Source organism: Pelophylax lessonae (genome assembly GCF_965119305.1).
Source record: "Pelophylax lessonae genome assembly, chromosome: 3".
In the NCBI taxonomy this organism is placed as follows: Eukaryota; Metazoa; Chordata; class Amphibia; order Anura; family Ranidae; genus Pelophylax; species Pelophylax lessonae.
In genome coordinates this window covers 102,527,321-102,550,742 of record NC_138770.1, presented here as the reverse complement: position 1 = coordinate 102,550,742, position 23,422 = coordinate 102,527,321, and the positions used below count along the sequence as shown (strand labels likewise).

The 23,422-nt window shown below is 45.5% G+C and overlaps 1 protein-coding gene across 1 annotated transcript in view; it reads right to left on the bottom strand.

Annotated features, from left to right (window-relative positions):
• The window catches only part of SELENOI (selenoprotein I), a 78,703-nt gene that overhangs the window by 581 nt on the left and 54,700 nt on the right, over positions 1–23,422 (bottom strand). Inside the window, exons 4-9 of the mRNA XM_082252169.1 lie at positions 20,744–20,818; positions 16,896–17,158; positions 16,702–16,810; positions 15,127–15,175; positions 7,239–7,419; positions 6,625–6,807 (exon numbers count right to left, since the gene is read on the bottom strand). Coding sequence (XP_082108295.1) covers positions 6,625–6,807; positions 7,239–7,419; positions 15,127–15,175; positions 16,702–16,810; positions 16,896–17,158; positions 20,744–20,818 — 860 coding nt within the window. The remainder of the gene's footprint in view (positions 1–6,624; positions 6,808–7,238; positions 7,420–15,126; positions 15,176–16,701; positions 16,811–16,895; positions 17,159–20,743; positions 20,819–23,422) is intronic.

Sequence of the window (23,422 nt, the reverse complement as noted above, 5' to 3'; positions counted from 1 at the left end):
TCCTGAACTGTACTCTAAAGCATGGAACGTAAATGCAAGTTAAAATTCCCTTTATCTTAATTGTACAGTAAAAGGCCCAGGCTATAGATGCATAGATCCTGGGACATCCCCAAGCAATGAATTAGAGAGATGGGCAGCAACAAGACAAACGAAACTGAGCCAATGGGCCGAAAAAAAAAGAAAAAAAAACAGACAAGGGTCAAGGACCCAACTCAGTGCTGAAGGCTGCATCCGCAGAGACCAGACATCCACCTGGTAGAACCTGGAGAAGGCATGAATTGAAAACCAAGTGGAGGCCTTACAAAGTGAAGCAACAGACAATTGATTTACTTCCATTGAATAACCTGTGCTGACGGTAGTACAAAAAACATGCTAGAGTAGAGCCTATACCTGGTGACTTGTAAAAAATACTAAGTGCATAAGTCGTTGAATTTTTGCTTTGAAGATGCCCCTGAAGAGGGTTTTTGAGCCTCCTGCTGTGGAAGGAGGACCTTTACTCCTGTGACAAGTTCATAAAGTATTATCAAAGAGACCTCCTCCTTCAAAGGGCATATGAGTGAGGTGCCTTTTACAGGTAGCTTCAGCCGACCCGTCTTTCAGCCATAAGCTTCTGTGCAAATGGACCGAAATAAGTGCAATTCAGGAAATCTGTGCCATGACTTATAAAGCATCAACACAGAAGAGTAAGGTAGAAGGTAGTGTTTGTAAGTGTTCCACCAGAGCTCGGTTCTGCAAGACAGAATACGGTCGAATGTTTATTGCCCCAGTTCAATTAGGTGCAATTTGACAAGAAATTGCAGCATAAAGGTGCTTGCACGGCTGGATCTGTAAGAGTATTTAAAATTTTCAGCATTTAGAATCCTCTACTGAAGGAGCATCCTCTATAGGCACAGTAAGATATTTAAGTCTACACTGGTAAACACAATACGTGAAGCCATAGCATCAGGTATATAAAGAGCCTTGGGAGGTGAGAAATCTTCAGAAGCCTCCTCTACCACCACTTGTGCATCTTCAATGGTGTCCATCTCTTCTAAAAGGAGGTAATTCCACTTCTGACTCAGGTAGCGAATATGCAGAAGCAGCCTGGTGCTTTTGACTTACGGACAGGCATGGCTGTATTGAAGCCATTCGTTGTCAAAGAAATTCTGACATGCTGTAGTTGCAGAAAAATCTGCCTTGTTCAGGTAGGCTGCTTTTTGTGTACCTAAAATGGAGCTAGAATCAGATGCAGAGACCAGTGGTAAAATAAGGTCCTGCTCTGGTGCAAGGGAAAAATCTCTCTGAACTGCATGAATCACTTAAAACCCTTTGGCTAAATGTTTTCCTGGTTATTTGCCATGGTTCCTTTGTGCCTGGCTTCCGCCATTGCTATCAATGATGGTACTGCCCTGTGGGGAACAGAGTAGGGTGCAGAAATAGTATAAGCATGTTCAGAGAAGTGTACTACAAGTAGTGAAGATATTAAGTCTCATACTTGCTAACAGGCTACAATAATGGTCTAATAACAGGCAGAACCTGTCTTACCTTTCCATGTCACTGGTCGCTGTATGGGTTTAGGCTTCACCCACTACAATGGGCGTACCCCGCTGAGGGAACTATGGGGTCTAGGAACAATGGTAATAGACCTGTATAGCACCTGCGGCTAGCTATATGCATTGCACTCAGTATCTAGGTGAGCACCCAAGCAAGAACAGGCTGTCCTCGCAGCATGGGGTCTGGGTACACTTCCCAAGATATTACCGAGGTTGCAGAGATGCAGTGCATTGCTTCTATTGTTATAGTAGAAGGCAGTGAAGAGTTGATTGAAGAATTAGTTAACTTTTCAATAAGGGAGAAGAGGCCTTATGAAGTGGGCTCGAGGGAGAGTGTCCAAAATCTTTGCAAGTGTCCAGTCATCCGAAGGTAGCAGCCTCTAACCCAAGATCTATAGATATCCATTCTTGGTCCTGTACGATTAAGATAAATATATGCAGTACATTGCTGCAAGACATGTACTTTTGGGCAATGCTTTTTCACGCAAATAGCCTGCCTGCACAATGTGTAGAGACTTGAGGAAAGTAGATCCAAATGGATGTCTACATCAATAGTAACAGACTAAGGGCGCCCTGCTGATCTCAACATTCACATTGCTGTCCCTGCAACAAATTTATAAACCCTTTGGTCACATCACAGGAATTATTAAAAACAGTTTCACACTACAGGTGAAGGTTCAAGACAAAATTCAGGCTGGGACATGCTTTAGAGGGGGAGAGGGATATTTGGAGGAACATTTGGGTTATTCCTAGAGATTAAGTTGGTATGAAAGAAAAAGACGTTGTTCTGTTCCAAAACATCGCTATATAGCTCTCTTACCATTGCACCATACCATTCCTCAACATAAACTGCCCACATTAAATTTCCTGTCCACTAAAAAACAATGACTAGAGCCTAGAAGAGTCAAATCTGCAGGAAGTAAAAGTGCGCATAAACATGCTGCTCATTAATGAGAAGCTATCCGCCATTCTTAAGTATTTACACCCTACAATTCTTAAAATTTGGGAACCCTGGCTCAGTTATGTCTTTCCCTTTCTGAATTACACTAGCCATCTAATGTTTTTTTGCTTTACATTAACTCCAGAGCTCCAGGGGAAGGATTTTTCACTTGCCCCCCCCTTCTCCCATTCCTCTCTTACCTTTACCTCCCCTCCTAAAAAGTTCTTAAAGCGGTAGTATACTTATTTTAGGTACTTTTCACAATATAAATCATATCTGTCCCTATGACATCTCTAACCTTTTCTTTTGCCTGTCACTTCTGCCGTTCTCTTTATATTTCGATCGTTCTTGTCAATGACGTCACCTGCACATGCTAAGTTTACCCTGATTTTCCGGCAAGCTAACGATGCTGCCAGAATAATACAGGGTCTATGTCGGGGCTAAGTCATTTCCTGTGCTGGACGTCAGCCACGTGCTCACGAGAGACTCCGACTGTCCCCATGCAGAATGTTCTCCCCTACCCCATGTGACTTGCTACATCACAGGGGAGTGCTAGTGGAGAGAGAAGAAGACGCCTCCTAATGGCTGTCAAAATGGTTAATGAACCCAAAACGAGGCTTGGTTTCGGTGGCTACTGCGCATGCGAGGGATTTCCGAACACTACACAATGTGGGTGGAAATACTGCAATGCTCCGGAGACGGAAACCACAGCAAGGATGGCGGTGCAGAACAGGAGAAAATACAGACCCGAACGGAACAAATTACTAATGTAAGCAACATTTGTAATACATTGTTTACATGCTATTTGATTGCAAATTACATGTTACTGGCTTAGATTTGATTCAGGCCCCGTTCACATCTAGGCGTTTTTGGGGAGTTTTTCTGCTCTAGGATCAGCTCTCAAAACGCCCAACAAGACAAATCCTATTCATTTCAATGGCCCCTGTTCACATCTGAGCGTTTTGACGCTGTTTACAAAACGCCCAACGCTCAAAAAAGTACATGAGCTTCTTTTTGGGCAGATTACAGGCGTTTTCCATTGGTATCTATTCAATCAAAAAACGCCTGCACAAAAAACGCCTGTAAATCGCGGTAAAATCGCAGTAAAAAACGCGCGAAAAACGCTACGCTCAGGTGTGAATGTAGCCTTAGAGATATCGAAGTGCTGAGTATACTAACGCTTTAACCCTCAGCGCCTCAGTGGAAGCACCAACACGAATAATCATTCCATGCTATTTTCTTAACTGCAAAGTTCATAATTCCCCCAAGTTGGTCTTGGAAAAATGGGATTTTTGGCTTATCATAAAATCCATTTCATTGACGGACACAGCTCCCGATTCTTCTTAACCATTGGGACGTCCCAAAGCAGTGTTAAACATGAGGGGTGGGAAAAACATCAGAAAAAAATTCCCAAGGCTAACCATAGCCAATCAGGTAACATAGAGCACTACTATAAACAACTGGACCTCACCTGAAAAACAATACACCCTCAAAGAGGATCAGGTCCTCTAAACCAGTGTTTTTCAACTCCGGTCCTCAGGGCACACTTACAGGCCAGATTTTAAGTATTACCTTGGGGAGATGCAGACTAGAATACTGCAATCACCGAGCAGCAAATGATATCACCTGTGATGTATTTCAGTTTTCTTGCAAACCTGGCCTGTTAGTGTGCCCTGAGGACTGGAGTTGAAAAACACTGCTCTAAACAGTAGCCTGCAAAAACCTTGCGGCCAAAAGAAGCATCCGCAGATGCCAACACATCCACTTTATAAAAACTTTGTAAAAGTGTGCACCGATGACCATGTGGCCACCTTGCAAACCTGCGTCACGGACGCATAATGATGGAAAGCCCAGGAGGCACTAAGCGCCTGAGTAGAGTGCGCCTTGACAAGGAAAGGAGGAACCTGACCCTTGATGAAATAGGAGTGAACCACCGTTTGTCTGATCCGTCTGGAAATGGTCGCAGAGAAAGCAGACAACCCTTTGTAAGGTCCTTCCGTGAGCACAATATAGAGTCTGACTTCTTAAGAGACTCTGTAGCTGCCAGGTACACACTAATTGCACAGACCACATCCAAGGCATGCAAGGAAATTTCCTTCGGATGTTTAGGCCTGGGACAGAGGGAAGGCAACACAACGTCTTCAATCAAATGAAAGACAGAGTCCACCTTAGGAAAGAATGAAGGACAGGGGCACAGCACCACATTATCCTTGTGAATTACCATAAGGTGAATGACAGGATAACACCGCCAGTTCCAACACCCTGCGAGCAGAGGGGAAAGCCATAAAAAAAGGCCACCATCTGGGACAGCGAAAGCAGGAAAAGCTCCCAAATATTTTCAAAGAGAGACTTCTGTAAAGCTGAAAGCACCTAAGATTCCAGGGTGGCAACGGAGCCTGCACTGAAGGAACCAAATGTAGGACACCCTGAAGAAAGGTATGCACCAGGGAGTGTGTGGCCAAAGGTCGTTGGAAAAAAATCTACGCCAAAGCCGATACCTGGCCCTTGATGGTACTCAGGGCCAATTGCTGTTCAACCCCCTGTTGAAGGAAGGTTAAGATCCGAGCCACCGAGAAGGATCGAGGGTGAACCCCAAGAGACTCACACAACACAATGTTTGTCTTCCACGTACAACAGTAGATCTTCCTAGAAATAGATTTCCTAGCTTTCGCAACAGCGTAGGAATCACTGACTCAAACAAGCCTCTATCCTTCAGCACCTGGCGTGGGCCGTAAGCTGCGAAAGAACCACAGTGACCACCAAAAGTTTAAAGGGGCTGGGGGGGGGGGGGGTGGTAGGAGAAGGAGGGGAATCCAGGGGTCCCGCCGTCCATCCAAAACCCTCCAGGAGTAGAGGGGGGACAGCCACTTACTATACCAGATGACCGCTCCATCAGAATGTGGGTGGCTATCGGCCAGGAGAAACGCTGCGACTGTCGAGGCCAGGTCGTATGCACCCTTGTGAGACGTTAACCTCAGAGGCCAGCCCCCATCCAGTGGGGCTATGTCGCGGCCAACCTAGTGTGGAGCTAGAGGCCTGTGCGCACTCGCTGGAGAGACTGGGGGGAACCCTCCGGATCTAGATTATCCAGTCTGTCGCCCAGTTTGGCAATTGATTGTAGATTCTCACAGGAACAAAGATGGAAAAAAATCCCATTTAAAAAGAAAAAATTTGCCAGGACCAGAGATCCCAGCAAGGAACTAGGTCATTACTCCTGACTAGGCAGAAAAAAAGGTTTGCAAGGCGGCCACCTGGTCGTCGGTGCACACTTACAAAGTTTTTTTAAAGTGGATGTGTTGGCATGTGCGGATGCTTCTTTTGGCCGCAAGGTTTTGCAGGCTGCGGTTTAGAGGACCTGATCCACTTTGAGGTGTATTGTTTTTCAGGTGAGCTCCAGGTGTTTATAGTAGAGCTCTATGTTACCTGATTGGCTATGGTAAGCCTCTGGAATTTTTTCGGATGTTTTTCCCACCCCTCATGTTTAACACTGCTTTGGGACGTCCCAATGGTTAAGAAGAACAAAGCACAAATTCCCCTAAGGAGTGGGACTTTAAATGGCAATGACCATCTGATTCCTTTTTTCCAATGGTTAAGAAGAATCAGGAGTTGTGTCCGTCAATGAACGAAAGAGAAAATGGGATTTTTTACTTCCCGTAAAATCCATTTCTCTGATTTTCATTGAAGGACACAGCACCCACCCCTCTGTGGAGTTGACTTTCTTATGACACGGTTTGTTATGACACGGTTTGTAACAAAACTGAGTGCCTATAGCTGAGTGTGGGTGTACCCCCTGGGACTGCCCATAGGCATAGTCCAGGTTTTTCCTGCCTAGTGTCCCACTCCTGTAGGAGGCAGTATAACCCAATGGTTAAGAAGAATCAGGAGCTGTGTCCGTCAATGAACGCAAGAGAAACCCACTTCTGAATTTCACCACTATGTATACACTTATCTTTATGCTGTCCTTTGTGTGTTGCCCCTGCGTGGGCAAAAAAAGGTTGTGAAACTTTACCTTGAAAAATAATAAAAATGACTAAAATGGAAAATGTTCTTTTGAATGGGTGCAACGCTTAGTACATTCTTCTACGCATGCAAACCAGGAAGAGCTGTGATAGGGCTTAGTAACCAGAGAAAGGAGTCTTATGCTTTACTCACCACTGATACTCCGTAGTGTATATGTGCGATAGTTACTAGCGTTGTCAGTAGAACTAGCAGGAGAGCTTCAGTTTCATTGGCAAACCCTGAGACCACGGCAAGTACCACCAGTGCCAAGGGGACGAGCAGCCAGGTTAGGGGTTGGCATCTTGTATTACTCATCTGACATACGATCAGCTTACACTACAACACAAACAGGAACAAAGGCACATTATTAGAGAAGGTAAGGCAGAAAACTGTTTTGAAGAGCAAAGTTTGCACTAATAGAATGGTACTGGGGTGCAAATGCAACCCAGACTCTAGATTGGGTTAGAGAATCTACAAGTACATTCTCAATGTTTTATGACCCATATTACAGCATATACAATGATCAATAAAAGTGCAACTTAAGTACATGAGAGGGTTGCAAATTAAAGTAACTGTAAAGTAAAAAAATATATATATATTTAACTACTTAAGTACCAGGCCTATGTCTAACACTTATTGTTTACAAGTTAAAATCAGTATTTTAATTTGCTAAAAAATGACTTGGAACCCCCTCAGTCCTAAGAACACGCTTCCCCGTGAACGCCGCTAACTCAGAGTAGCCTGTAGGCTTCTGAAGAATGACTTACAGTAATATTGGCAAAGGTGGTTCCCACCATGTAGTAGAAAAGACGAGGGTAGGCATCCAGGATCTTAGTTGGAGAGGCAAAGATCCAGATTGTGGACAATATGAAGAGCAGCACGGGAGAGATGATTGGGAGCAGTGACTCGTATAAAGTTGTATGCTTCAAAGTGTTGTTGCGATAACCTCTATAAAGATAAATGGTTAAATAAGTTATTACAACATAGAAACAAAGCTAGACTGTTAAAGAAAAGCAAATTGCTTGCATATCTGCAGAATGACATCATTAAGGGTCAGTGCAACCATTATTTATGGTTAGAGAAAACTGGATTTTTGACTTACCGTAAAATCCTTTTCTCTTAAGTTCATTGACGGACGCAGTTCTCCCTGATTCATATCAGTAGGGTAATACTGCCCCCTACAGGAGTAGGACACTAGGCAGAAAAGTTCTATGGGCAGTCCCAGAGGGTACACCCTCTCTCTTCCTGCATAGGATGCCAGTTTTGTATCAAAGCAGTGTTAGAAAAGTAACACCAACCCAACTCAAAATAGAGGGGCGGGTACTGCATCCGTCAATGAACTTAAGAGAAAAGGATTTACAGTCAAAAACCCAGTTTTCTCTATCGTTCATTGACGGACACAGTTCTCTCTGATTCATATCAGTAGGGACGTCCCAAAGCAGTGCCATAAAATGAGGGGTGGGAACAGCAGAAAAGAACAAGTCCCCAAGGCCAAACATAGTCGACCAGGCAACACAGCACTCATCAGCACAAAAGATGAAACACACCTGAAAACAAACAGTAAACACCCTCAAGGAAGGCCAAAAGCCTCCAAACAGCAGCCAGCAAAAAAACCTTGCGGCCGAAAAGAGGCATCTGCAGATGCCAGCACATCCACCTTATAAAACGTGGTGAAGGTGTTAACAGACTACCAGTTAGCCGACTTGCAACCTGGAGCACAGATGCCTACAAGGCGAACGCGCCAAAACAGGGAAAGGTAGGACCTGACCCTTAATTTAATAAACCTGCACCACCGTCTGTCCGATCCATCTGGGAATAGACGCAGCAGACGCAGGCAGTCCTGTTCACGGGCCATCCGTAAGTACAGAGAGCGAGCCTGACTCACGAAAAGACTCAGTATTCGCCAAGCACACCTTGAGTGCCCGCACTCTAAACAGAGTAAGCAATGCACATTTCTTAGGATGTGAGGGCTCAGGAAACAAGATGGGAATACAATGTCCCTGTGCAAGTGAACACCAGAAACCACCTTCAGAGGGAAGGACGGATCCAGACGAAGTACCACTTGGCCCCATGATCAACATATAGGGAGAGCGACAGGACAATGTCGCCAGTGCCGACACATGCACACAGTGACAGCAACCAAGGAGGCCACCTTCTGTAATAAGGTAGGCAGGGGATACCCTCGAATACTCGCAAACAGAGGGTCTAAAAGAACCGACTGCACCAAATCAAGGTCCCCAGTGGGTGGCTGAGGTCGCACCCCCTGGAAGAAGTCACGCACCAGGGCACAGGCAGCCAACGGCCTTCAGAAGAAATTTGCCAGAACCGAAACCCGACCCTTGACAGTACTCAAGGCCAACTTGTGATCAACTCCACATGGAAGGAAACCAAGATCTGGGCCACTGAGTAAGAGCAAGGGGGAGCCCACGCAATATACGACTGTCTCGTATGAGGAACAAAAATCACCCTAGAAGTCGCTTCCCACACTTCAAGCAGGGTGGGAATCACTGAAGCAGCCAAACCCCCGTCCTTCAGCACCTGGCATTCAACAGCCAAGTCGGCAAAGTCAGTGACCGCAAAGTCGGACGGGAGATGGGACCTGGAGACAATACCTCCTCCCTGAGAGGAATTCTCTAAGGAGCGTCTACGGCCAGCCTGACCAGGCCAGCGTACCAAGCTCAGCGAGGCCTGTCCGGAGCCACGAGAATGACCGGAATCCCTTCCGCCTCAATCCTGCGAAAAATTCTTGGCAGCAACTTGGGAGGAGGAAAGGCAGACCGCAGCGGAGACTGACCTTGGCCCATCCGTGAGCACGCACACACGACCATGAACCTAGCGAATGTTCTTGCCCATGACAGAACCCATGGTGCATCCATTGCACCGGCCAGAGGGTCCCGGGAGCGGGCCACAAACCGCAGCACTATCCTGCGACGCCAACAGGTCCACGTCTGGAGTGCCCCCAACGAAGGCAAAACTGCAGAAACACCTCCGGATGAAGGGACCATTCCCCTGCATCCAAGGCCTGTCGACTGAGGCAATCCGCCCACCAAGGTTTCCACACCTGAAAAGGGAACAGCGAAAGAGCTGGAACAAGGCGCACCGCCCAACGAACAATTGACAGATCCAAGGCTGCAAGGACACCCTTGGTGCCCCCTTGGGGAATGACATAAGCCACGGTCGTGGCATAGTCGATTGAACGTGCACCGGGCAGCCGTAGGTGCCCGATCCAGTGAACCAGGCAAAGCCAGATCGCTCTCAGCCCCAGGACATTGATTGGTAACCTGGATCCTCCAGGGGCCATACTCCCGAAGCAGAGAACCTGTCGAGGACTACTTCCCACCCATGCTTGCATCCGCGGTGATAATTGTTCAGGAAAAAGGGGAGGAAGGATTCCAGCTCAAGACTCCCTGGTCAGCCAGCTCAGCCACATCCGAAAGTCCAGAGAGTTTGGATTCTAGTCCCATTTGAGAGGGATCGCCTTCTGGGGGATCCCCGAGAGGGATTGAGCAAAAGGGACCGTTTTGAAAAACGGCACCATCAGTCCCAGAACTCCCACACAGGTCCAAAGGGACAACCATGTGCGGGACATGAACCGCAGTCTGAAGTTCCAAGAGTTTTTTCCCCGAAGGGGAGTCAAAAGTCAGGCCCAGATAGTTGCGTCTCATGGAAGGGACCATGGATGACTTCTGAAGGTTCAGAACCCACGTGAACTCCTCCAGAGTTCTCGTGGTGACTTCCAAATTCATTTGTCAGCACCGTAGGAGACTCCACACTGTGAAGCAGATCGGCCAGGAACCCCGGACCGATACGCCCTGCTGCCGCAAGAGCGCCAGGACCGGAGCCACACCTTTGTGAAGACCCTAGTAGCATAAGCGAGACCCAAGGGCAATGTCATAGGGCAAACAAATAGAGATCCTTCCCCATGGCAAAAAACAGAGACGGTGTCTCGAACATAACAGGATGTGAAGGTAGCACCTTGATGTCTATGGAGGCCAAAAATACCCCTGATGCAGGGAAACCACTGCTGTGCGAACCGATACCAACTTAAATTTTTGACCAGTTGGGTCCAGCTTGTTGAACCAGAGCCTGAACAGAGTGCCAGTAAGCGATCCGGGGACAGCTGTACATTGGAAGGGAAAAAAACCTTACCGGAAATAAACGGATCGGGACTCGATCTTGCAACTGGACCGCATGACCTCCTGAACCCAGCAGCTGGGGATCCAGGCCAGCCGCAGGTCCTCGACCGGCAAGGACCTCCCCCCACCCCCTAGATGGGTGAGGAAGCACCTTCAGGTCGAGTAGGCCTAGTCCACAGGTCTGAAAAAAATGGATCTCATGTTCTCCAGACCAGGGTAGTTTGGAACCACACACGGAAGTCTGGAAGGACTTCGCCACATCGACCGTCCCCGAGGGATGAAGAAACTGTTTGCGAGCGGAAAGGGAAGAACCCCGACTGCGACGAAGGCCCTTACCCTTGTTAGCCTGTGGAAGAAAATACTCTTCCCCCCGTGAGACCCTTATATAATGTCATCCAGGGCAGCGCCCAACAGGCGACGCCCCTGAACAGGGAGATCCATTAAGACCGTCGTAGTATACAGCCAAGGGATCCCACAGTGCCTTTCGCCTTCAGGGCGTGCATTCCCTATCAGTCCGAACCCTTCTTGTTACTCAAACGCTTTACCTATTGCTCATATTGCCTTGACTTTCTGGACTAGATCATGTGCCTCTTCTCTTTTATACGTTTCAATAGGTTCTTTGTTGTTGACTATGTGCCGCTTGTCACATGTTATTGCTACAACTACTGAGGTTTGTTTAAACTGCATTTTGGTTTTCTCGAAATTTTGTATGCGCATTCAATGTAACCTTACCTGTATGCCTATAAAAATTTTTAATAAAATGTTAAAAAAAAAAAAAAAGACTGTTGTAGAAGTTTGATCCGCAGACCAACACTACGGGTCAAGTAGCCGCCAGACAGCCAACGCCGAAAACGACAAGGTGACCCAGACAAGGGAGCCTCGACCAGCGCGGCATCACAAATAAATTGCAGACCCTGCAATTGGTCGAGAGGATGGGGGGGGGTCTGGCAAGACGTTTAACTCGCGGGGCCAGTCCCCGTCCAGCGGGACTATTTCGCGGCCAACCCAGCGCGGAGCTAATGTCTGCACTTGCTCAATGACCAGACTGGGTTGACCACTGGATATGGGGGTCCAGTCTGTCGCCCAGCCCGGCATAATTGCTAGAAGATCACACAGGAAAAAAGATGGAGAAAAAAATGGACTAGCTAAAAAAAAAAAAAAAAACAGCGACATAAAAAAATTACTTCTATGTCAGGACCAAAGATCCCAGCAAGGAACTAGGTCCTTACTCCTGACTAGGCAGATTAAAAATGGCATCCTATGCAGGAAGAGAGAGGGTGTACCCTCCGGGACTGCCCATAGGCGTAGCCAGAACTTTTTTCTGCCTAGTGTCCTTCTCCTGTAGGGGGCAGTATTACCGTACGGATATGAATCAGAGAGAACTGCGTCCATCAATTAACAATAGAGAAATCAGAAGACATTGGGCCCAGGTTCACACTTACCTGATGCAGGAAACACGTTGTTTATCATGGCTGTGACACCTAACCTTTTCAAACTTGCAAGTGTGTTTAACCACCTCCTTACCAAGCCTATTCTGACACTTCGCCCCTACATGTAAAAAAGTCTACTATTTTTTTGCTAGAAAATTACTTAGAAGCCACAAACATTGTACATTTTTTTTTTTTTTTTAGCAGAAACCCTAAAATTTTTTTTAGTAGAAACCCTATAGAATAAAATGGTGTGAGTTGCAATTTTTTATTTTCACATAGTGTTTACGCAGAGGTTTTTGAAACACAATATTTTTGAAAAAAAATTAAAAATTCATGAATATATAAAAAAAAAAAAAAAAAAAAAACAGTAAACTTAGCCTAATTTTTTTGTATAACGTGAAAAAATGATGTTACGTCCAGTAAATAGATACCCAACATGTCACGCTTTAAAGTTGCGTCTGCCCATGGAATGGCGACAAACAACAGTGCTTACAATTCTCCATAGACGACACTTTACACGCCTTTACAGGTTACCAGTTTAGAGTTGCACAGGAGATCTGGTACTAGAATTATTTCTTTCACGCTGACGTTCGCGACAATACCTCACGTGTGGTGCGATCACCATTTATATATGCGTGTGGGCCTAACGTATGCGTTCACATTTGCACGTAAGCATGGCGATGCTTTAAATTTTATTCAAATTTTTTTTTTGGTACAAACTTTATTGCTATCACAAGGCATGAACAACATCCCTTGTGATAGCATGGGCAGTGACAGGTCCTCTTTATGGAGAGATTTGGGGTATATTAGACCCCAAATTTCCCATGCAGCCGATTGGACCGAGATCAGGCTACTTCTCTGGCCCCTGGTGGCTAGGTAAATAAAGTAGCAGAACCTGAAGTGACAAATACTTGTCACGCCCGGTTACTAGGGTTACAGAGAAAGTGGAACGACGTCAGTTCCTCCCTCTCTGTCCCAGGCAGCCATAGCCACCAGCCACATTGCTCCCAACTTCCGCGATTGGAATGTGGAGAGCCTGGGAAAGGCGGCAGTGGGAGGGGGTGGGACCCCCCTTGCGCCACCCGCAGAAGTGATCGAATGGCTAATTAGCCACTCTTATCACTTCTGCCTTTTACAGAATCGCTGGCTGAAAATAATGGTACCGGGATGTTGTCTGTAGGTGGAGGCATCATCCCGGTATACAACTGAAACCAAAGGACGTACCGAAAGTGGTTAAACACACAAACAGTACACACCTTGGTATAGCATTTCATTTTGAAGTATACTATTTTTTGGTAAACTGCCATATTATTTAAGGCCTCGTTCACGCAGGGGGCCTGGGTCCATAGAACAAAAAAGTTGGGCATATTTCCCACCCAGGATCCACAGCTGCTGCGCGCAGCCACTCATAGAAATCATTTTCAGGATGTGGCTGTACTCTGTGTGTGTAAACATGTGCACATGTATGAACTAAAAAGGCTAGGTCTTATGCATATATTGGTGTACACTTGCATTTTGTAATGTATTTCTTCTAGGGATGTGCCGATACCAAGGATTTGAGCGAGTATCGGTACTCGCTCAAATGCTACCGATACTGAAACCAATACTTTACGGTGTGACTTGCGTCAATACAAAATGAATGGGCGCAAATCACACTGCATGCAGAGAATCGCATGCAATTTGAACAGGAAGTGCAATTCCTCTCTGAATCGCAATGCGATTTCCCCCACCGTTCCTGTGTGTGTACAAAGGGGTTAAAGCGCCATCTAGTCAGGTTAAATGTTAGATCTCACAGTACATTTCTGGTAGCAAGTGAGGGCCGCTGGAGGAGATGCAGAGGGGGTCCGCCCCCTGACATCACTTCTGCCCTATACCCACGTGGTCCCGGAACTTCTCCAGCCCTGTGAGCACCTCCAGCGGCCCCAATTTGCTACCAGAAATGTACTGTGAGTTCTAATATTGTTTAACCTAACTAGATGGCGCTTTAATTCCTTTGTATACACGCACACAAAAGTAATGGGGGAAATAAAATGGGATTCGGACAGGAATACCGAGTACCGATAATGTGCGGTGAGATTTGCGTCAATACAAAAAAACTTGGCGCAAATTGCACTGCAAAGAATCACATGCGATTAGAACAGGAATGCAGTGCGATTTGCATCACTTTTTTTGTATTGACGCAAATCTCACCGCAAAGTATCGGTACCCGGTATTGGGGAGTACTTGATGACCTTTCGTATTGGTACTCACCGAAAAAAAAAAAAATGGTATCGGTGCAACCCTAATTACTGTGGGCTGGAACTGTGGCTCCCCGGAAGGGAAAAACATCCAAACTTTATGTTATATAGCCTAAGGTCTAAATGTTTTTTTTTTTTTTTTTTTTTAGGAGTGGCAATAGTGTATTTTTAAACAGCCTTTCAAAGAATCTTCTCTACTCCTGTAACCAGCTCATGCAAGGAGAATGGCATGCAAGTTAATGCTAGCATTGACAAGTTCATTGCCAGTTTTATAAGCTAGGAATGTTGATTGGGGCTGAACATTTAATTACAGATCTTCATAGAGATATACTTCTATACACACACTTTATAGATATACAATACATAAAAAAGATGTATAGGATGCTGCTGTTGCAGTAGCAATGCAGCTCATTAAAAAGGGGTAGTAAGGTCAGAAGGTTTTTTTTTTTTAATCTTAATGCATTCTATGCATTACGATAAAAAACCTTCTGTGTGCAGCAGCCCCCCTCATACTTACCTGAGGTCCCTCTCTGTCAAGCGATGTCCACGAGTGTCTCAGCTGTCTGAGATTCTCCCTCCTGATCGGCTCAGACACAGCAGCGGCGCCAATCAGAGAGAGGGGGCGGGTTTAGGGTTCCGTGTCTGAATGGACTGACTCGGCTCCCAAGCTGCTTGCTGTGGGGGAACTGAATAGGAGGGAGGGGCCAGGATCACAGAAGAGGGACCCCAGAAGAGGTTGATCCGGGCTGCTCTTCCAAATCCACTGCATTAGAGCAGGTAAGTATATTATCTTTGTTATTGTTACATATGTAATGATCAACCAAGCCATAAATATTTTACTATACAACTTACTTAAAAACGTTGTACAGGCTCATAGGAAGAGTGACAGTAACAGCACAACCTGAAAAATAAAAGCATGGCACTTTTGAATAGATTAAAAAAATATATATAATACAGCAATCAAACGCTTTCAGAGCTGTTTCGATCTCTAAATGTAATCCAATCTTGCTTTCTGAGGGATGGTAATTTACAATTAAGCTGATCTTCTGAAAGCAGACACCCAGGATAACTTGTAATCTGTGGCTGCCCAGTGTGCCCAAAGCGCATTACTGCTCAGTGAAAATCAAACATTCCTGTACAGCATCTAGTGAAAGTGAAGTAGCATATGTTAGACAGATTAAATGAGATGCCACATGTGGTGTTGCCTTCTTGAAACTCAAATACCTGAAGCAGATGACAAATTACCTCAAATGAAGTAATTGCAGAGCTTGGTTTGTAATTCTCAAAGCAGAGCCCTAGGTAAACTGATAATTACACTACTAGAATATGCTACATAAGCAATTTGTAATTCTGCTCAACCTATTATACAAGTAGGTTCTTGACTTAAATCACCAACAGGTCAAGTTTTCAGGATTCTCCCCAAGATGAAGCAACTATGGTAATTATTCAGCCTGTGGCATGGACTAAATTAACTGTGAAACACCAAGGGCATTGGATCAACACAACTCAATTCAAGGGCATAGAGAAAACAACTGAGGGATTTACATCAACACAGGAACCCACAAAGCTGAAATAAGTAAGAAGTGAATAGCGAGAGTGGGTGGAACACAATAAGGTAATAAAGCCTTCAACATTTATGTGTTTCAGACCGCTCAGTACCAGCTTCCTTTGGGGAATTAAACCCAAAATGTTATTTTTCAGCTTAGCAGTTCTTGTGTAGATGAAATAACTGCATTAGTTTTCTTTTTTTTTAAGCTTTGTTTTTTCCTTGTGATTCTGACAGTAACACTTCCTGTCCTAGGAGGACAATGCACACTCATCGTACTGAATTATGGAGAAGTGTCAACACCCTAGAACAGGAATGGTCTTATGCTGGCCATATACAGTATGCATTTGGGTGGGTAGCCGTGTTGGCCATCACCCGCCTAGCAAAACAAATGCGCCAGGTGGAAAATCCCTAGTCGAAAAGCAGATGCAGCCAAAGTTTGGGTATTCTGACACTTGGTGGGGCTGGCTTTCATACTTTAGGCACAGCAGGAGTTTGCTCCACCTATGCTGCAAAGAGGAATCTGCAAGCTGAACGAAAAAAAAAAAAAAAAAAAACCACTATCGGTGTATGGCCAGCTTTAGGGCTACAGATCTCCCCTTCTCCATAGGGGGGAGGTGTTCTATAGTTTACATAGGCAAACTGGACAGAGTAGATAAAACTGTTTGAAATTTCAGGGCAATAAATTACAAGGCTCACTGGATTTCTATCAATTAAACAGATATTTCTTTTTACATTTATTGAAAAGATACAATAAAAAGCTTTGGTATATTTATCAGAACAAACTGCAGCCCAAAAGAGCAGTTTATTGTTAGAGTTTACATACATTGAATGTCCTACAGAATGATAACACAGCGGCATCATGTAAACAAGGATCTTACCAACTATCATGGTAGTGAAGAGGTCACGATACAAAATGTTAAATACTACAGGCTTGTACCAGGCTTCCACTCCCACCACTGCAGTTACCAAGTACACCATTGAAATGGTCTGAAAGGACAAGAAGAATGGTCTCTTCAGGTGTGAGATCAGAAAACACGGTCAGAAAACAGAGAACAGGAAATGCCAGACTCACCACTTGGCTGAGGTCATATCCCCAGGGCAGGAAGAGGATTCCAGTGTTGTATTTCTCCCAATGTGACAGGATGAAGGAGAACAGCACAACCCACAGGAGGAGGTAAAGTACCAAGACACTGACTCCTGTATCCCCACGCCCGAAGATTGAGTACACAGTCACTACAAAGTAGATGCAGGCCCAGCTGTCCAGCCCGTGGTCAAACAGTTCTCCCAGTGGAGTGCTGGAGTTTGTTCTGCGAGCCTGCTTGCCATCAACTCCATCTGCAAATAGATTATACAGTACATTAAAACACAGGTTAGGTATTCAGTAGGGCCCTAAAAAAAAAAAAAAAAAAAACCCTGCTTCTGTACACATCAACAGATTGCATCTGTAGGTTATCCATTACATATAGCCATTGCACAGAGAACATTTTAATAGCAACACTTTATTATAATAATAACAAGGAAGACTTGCATTTGGCTTCACTGGGCAACTTTATAGCCTAAGTGCACCTCAAAATCATCACGTTCCTTTATTTGCGGAAAAAAAAAAAATCCTGTCGACTTTCCATTTCAGAGGTGTTTTTACTGTCCTGGCTTTTATATTTGATAATTGGATAACATGGCGGCAATGGGGACCGCACTGGAGGAGCTAAGTGTCGAACTTCCTGGATAAAAAAGGTACGCACCAAGGAATGTGCGCAGCCAATAGAAGAAAGAAACTTGGCCCTTGATGTTACTCAAGGCCAGGTGCTGCTCAACCCCCCCATTGGAGGAAAGTCAAGATCCGAGCCACCGAAAAGGAGCGAGGGAGAACCCCAAGAGACTCACCCCACTCAATGTACGTCTTCCAAGTACTGTGGTAGATCTTCCTAGAGGTAGATTTTCTAGCCTTTAACCGCATAGGAATCACCAATTCAGACAAACCTCTATCTTTCGGCAGCTGGCTTTCCACAGCCAAGCCGTTAAAGCCAGCAACTGAAAAGCAGGATGGAAGATTGGACAGCGGATCTTCCCTGAAAGAAGTCTCCAAGGAGCAACGGCGACTAGCCGTACTGGATCGGAGTACCAAGACCGGCGAGGCCAGTCTGGACACTAGAATGACCGGAATCCCTTCTGCCTCGATCCTGCACAGGAGTCTTGGCAGAAGTTTGAGATGGAGGAAATGCGTAAATCAGACGATACTGACTCCAGGGAGCCACTAATGAGTCTGAGGCATCAGCCAGAGGATCCCCAGACCGTGCCACAAACCTCTATATCTTCCTTGGAATGTGTACAGCAGAGAGGGCTGAAATGAATCGGTTTGTCCACCTTAAAATGCCAGCTACTTCCCGAGCCCCCAGGAAACTTCTTGTGCCCCCTTGACGATTAACATAGACCACAGCTGTGGCACTGTCAGATTGAATTCATACCGGAAACCCCTGAAGACAAAATGTCCAATAATTCAGACTAAGTCTGATCGCTCAGAGTTCCAGTAATCGGTTTTAAAATCGGCAGTCTAGAATCTTCCAGAGTCCAGACCCCCCCAGAACAATCTGTGCCAAGGACGCCTCCCCACCCAGACAGGCTGGCATCCGTGGTGATAACCGTCCAGTAAAGGGGAGAAAGGGTTTTCCCTGTCGAAGTGCCAGAGAACGAAGCTACCTCTGGAGAATCTGGATTCTTGTCCCATTTCACTAGAATCTCTTTTTGCAGAAATCTCATTTGGAACTGAGCAAACGGAACCACCTCGAAGCTAGACACCATCAGGCCCAGCATCCGCATGCAAGCCCCGAGGGATGACCGTCTGCTGGGCAACAGAAGCTGAATTGCCTCCTGCAAGGTCTGGAGTTTTTTCCAGAGGAAGAAACACTCTGGCTGAGGCCAAGTCCAGAGTAATACCCAGATAGTCCAGTTTTGTGGACAGAACCAGAGCAGACTTCTGAAGGGTCAGAAACCAACTGAACTCCCTCAGAGTTCGCAGAGTATTCTCCAGGTTGTCCATCAGAGCAGTCCGAGGCTCCGCTCGAAGATCGTCCAGGTACCCCCATACCATGATGCACCGATGAAGCAACAATGCTAGCACCGGGGCCAACACTTTTGTGAAGACCAAGGAGCAGGAGCAGACAGACCAAGGGGTAACGCCAAAAACTGATAATTTTCCTCACCCACGGCAAAGCAGAGGAAATCCTCCTGATGTAGGGATGCCACTACCGTGCGAATGGACTCCATTCGGAACTTCTGTACCAGCACAAAGCAGTTTAGCACCTTGAGGTCCAGAATTGGACGTACCTTGCCTTCCTTTCTGGGAACTGTAAAAAGGTGTGAGTAAAACCCCTGAAAAGGTTCAGAAGTCGGAACCGGAACAATCACCCCTTGAAGTAACAAGTCTTGCACTGTCTCAAAGAGACCCCGTAAGCGATCTGGGGAAGTGCGGGTTGGAAGGGAAGAACCTTTTCCGAGGACAAGACCGAAACTCAATATTGTAGCCAGACTGAATGACGTTGTGGACCCACTTGTCCTGTACCAGGGAGGTCCACGGACCCGGGAACCAGCAAAGACATCTCCTCCACCCCAGATACCGGTGAGGGCACCCCTCCATGCAGAGGAAGCCTTGTCCACAAGTCTCGAAAAGCCTGCTCATGGCTTGCCAGAGCAGGTACTTTTGGAACCTCCGGTGGAGGCCCTGAAGGGCTTTAATCTCTTGTCTTGAGACCCTGAGGGACGAAAAGGCCTCTTATAAGCCAAGAAGAATGGCTCACGTCTACGACGGGGCTTCTTGCCCTTGGTAGCCTGCGGAAGAAGAGCACTCTTCCCCCCCCTGTAAGACCCTTAATGAGGTCATCCAAGGTAGATAAGGCCTTCTTAGAAGTCTGATCCGCAGACCAGCATTTCAGCCAGATAATACGCCAAAGGACCACTGCTGATACAAACAGCCTAGAAATCAAAGGAGTCGCATCCAAAGAGGCATCACAGATAAAACTGCAGCCCCCGGACCAACTGATCCACAAGCTCCGCAAAGCCAGTGGGAAGTTGTTTCCCCTCCAGGTCCCGGCCTTAAGGGCCAGTTCACACCACATGCAGTCCAGTAGGTTTTTCATCTGCATCAAAAAAAAAAAAAACGCATGGAAAGTAGGTTATATGGTTTTTCAATGGCATAGTTCACATCACTGCTTGCAGCTCCAGTGTGTTCCAGAAAGAAAAAAAAAAAGAACATGCTGCATTTTTCCTGCACTGGACTGTACTGGATTGCTGTAAACGCATCAAAAACACACTGGAATGCACCAAATACGCACTGAAACGTACATGTCCTTATTTTAGGTTAAGAAAAAAGAGAGGGGGAAAAATGCATTTAAAAACACGCATGCAGAATAGCATCTGGAACGCATCCGGACAGCGTTTTTATGGTGTGAACTGGCCGTGAAAGTAATAGAGATGTTACACACACACAGATCACTATTCTACAAGATCATTTTTAAATAGAAGCTATGAGCTTGTTGTAACTTTGATTGCCACAAAGTAAAGGACACATCCTTGGCAGTCAAAGGATTATTACCTCATATTTTGTTTTTTAGAACAGGGACCATACACAGAACAGTAAATAATTAACTGGTCATAAATTAAGATTGTTCTGTTCTCAATGATCTCTTGCTCAATAAGGATCACTCAACACAACAAAGCAAAAACTTGACTTGGTTTTCTGCCAGGTCCATTTATCTTCAGTAAAAATGATAATTGACTCAATCACCCCATTTAGTGTTATCAATAACAGATATGATTATTTCTGTGGAATAGTCATTTGGTGAAATAATGGTATCGTGTGCATAGCCAGCATGTAGCATAGTATAGACATTGACGCACACAGGGTCAGAATTACCAGGGACTCACCTAGTGTATACGCTGTGAAGTTCAGCAGTCCAGCGACTATCCACACCCAGCTGGGGACATGGTCATGACCTGGTGCTGAAAAATAGAGACACGGTAAACCAGACATGAAAAAGGTTACAGATCCACAAACAAAAACAGAATCTAGAATCCAACATTCTGAACTTTTTCTACTGTTTTCAAAGTATGTTCACTTCCTGACTGAGAAAACCTGACTGGGCTAAATTGTTCCCTGAGTTTTGCAATTGTTTGCCCATTGCTGGGCTAAGCCAATAATGAATTACTGCAGCGATTGTCCTTAATTGTGGCTCCTATTACTGAAGAGCTGCCCATAATTTTCAGTATATGGATTGCTAAAGGGGAGCTGCAGACATACTAGGGAAAATGACAATCAGACACTATATACTGATAAATCACAGGTATGGTTGGAGACTGCAGACTTGCTGTAGGAGGCTGTGAGAGACTGCAGGCATACATTGACCAGCCACGTTATTAGGTACACCTATAGTATCGGGTTGGACTCCCTTTTGCCTTCAGAACTGCCTTAATTCTGAGGCATAAATTCAACAAGGTGTTGGAAACATTCATCAGAGATTTTGGTCCGTATTGACATGATAGCATCACGCAGTTGCTGCACATCCATGATGTGAATCTCCCATTCCACCACATCCCAAAGATGCTCCTTTGGATTGAGATCCGGTGACTGTAGAGGCCATTGGGAGTACAGTGACTGCATTGCCATATTCAAGAAACCAGTGGTGAGATGATTTGATCTTTGTGAAATGGTGTATTATCCTGCTGGAAGGAGCAATCAGAAGATGGGTAAATGTAGTCATAAAAGGATGGACATGGTCAGCAACAATACCGTGGAGTTTAAACGATGCTCAATTGGTACCAAGGGGTCCAAAGTGTGCCAGGAAAATATCCCCCACACCATTACACCACCAGCCTGAATCGTTGATACAAGGCAGGATGGATCCATGCTTTCACATTGTTTACGCCACATTCTGACTCTACCATCGGAATGTTGCAGCAGAAATCAAGACTCATCAGACCAGGCAACGTTTTTCCAATCTTCTATTGTCCAATTTTGGCGAGCTTGTGCGAACTGTAACCTCAGTTTCCTGTTCTTAGCTGACAGAAATGGCACCCAGTGCGGTCTTCTGCTGCTGTAGCACATCTGTTTCAAAGTTCGATGTGTTGTGCGTTCAGAGATGGTATTCTGCTTACATTGGTTGCAACGAGTGGTTATTTGAATTACTGTTGTCTTTCTATCATCTCGATCCAGTCTGCCCATTCTCCCCTGACATCAACACAGCATTTTCCTCCACAACTGCCGCTCACTGGATATTTTCTCTTTTTCGGACCATTCTCTGTACATTCTAGAGATGGTTGAGCGTGAAATTCCCAGTAGGTCAGCAGTAGACCAGCCTCACTGGCACCAACAACCATGCCACATTCAAAGTCCCTTTCCTCACAATTCTAAAGCTTGGTTTGAACGTCAGTGTGTCGTTTTTACCATATCTAGATGCATGGAGCTGCTGCCATGTGATTGGCTGATTAGCAATTTGTGTTACCAAGCAATTGAACTTGTGTACCTAATAAAGTGGCCGGTGAGTGTACATGAGGCAAGTAGTAGTCACTACTGTTACCAATGCTCCCACTCCTACTACAGATTGCGGGGTCTAAGGGCCACCCAATAAAAAAGTTCCAAATGGCTGCATGTGGCTATCAGCAGCAGGCTGGACTCCAGGGAAGATTAACTAGTGTTAGACTTCTAATTAAGCACAGTAAATTTAGAAATCAGAAGATGTACATTCAGATTTTTACATGCATGTAGAGGAAGTGTCACAGGTGGTAAATCCCATACTATCTCTATGCTCCTGTCCAGGAACAGGAAGGGGAAGCCCCCAGATATTCCTGCATAGCTGTAATAGGGGACATGAGATATCAGTCATGTGATCTGGACCCATATGACCTAGACCTACAATATCCCATCTATAGTAACAGCGGACACCCTCTGTGTAGCTGCCCTGGCTGAACAATGAATGCAATGTCTTATCACTACTGAACCATGTGATCTCCTGTCTGTCCATGGGAATAAATAGGAACATTCATCAAGTGTATATTTTTAAACGCAAACTGGCGGACCAGTGGTTGCCGAGGATGATAATCATGCCATAAACAGGTAAACTGATACAAGGTAGGTAGAGAGGTGGAGAAACAGAATACATTAAGTATTACCAAAGTAGAATTATGCTGGCTTTGTCACAAATGTAGGACCTCTGTGTGATTATGTTTTGCTTAGAGTTGTAATTTCTCCAGCTCATTTCTAACAAACCAATCATGGCAGAATCCGCACAATCTCCAGTGTGAAAGGACCCTAAAGATACAGAGACCAAGGAGATTCCACTACTCCACTAGGGTTCTAGGATGGCTCGCTACAAAACACCGCGGGAGGAGGTGGGTTTAGACTAAAAACCTCTTCTAATGAAAACAGAACATGGGAGGGCAGTTTAACATCCTTTAAAACAGAAAAGGAGAGGAGAGGGGAAGAGAGAGAGAGAGAGAGAGAGAGAGAGAGGGGAGAGGAGAGAGAGAGAGAGAGGGGGAGAGAGAGAGAGAGAGAGAGGGGAGAGAGAGAGAGAGAGAGAGAGGGGGAGAGAGAGAGAGAGAGAGAGA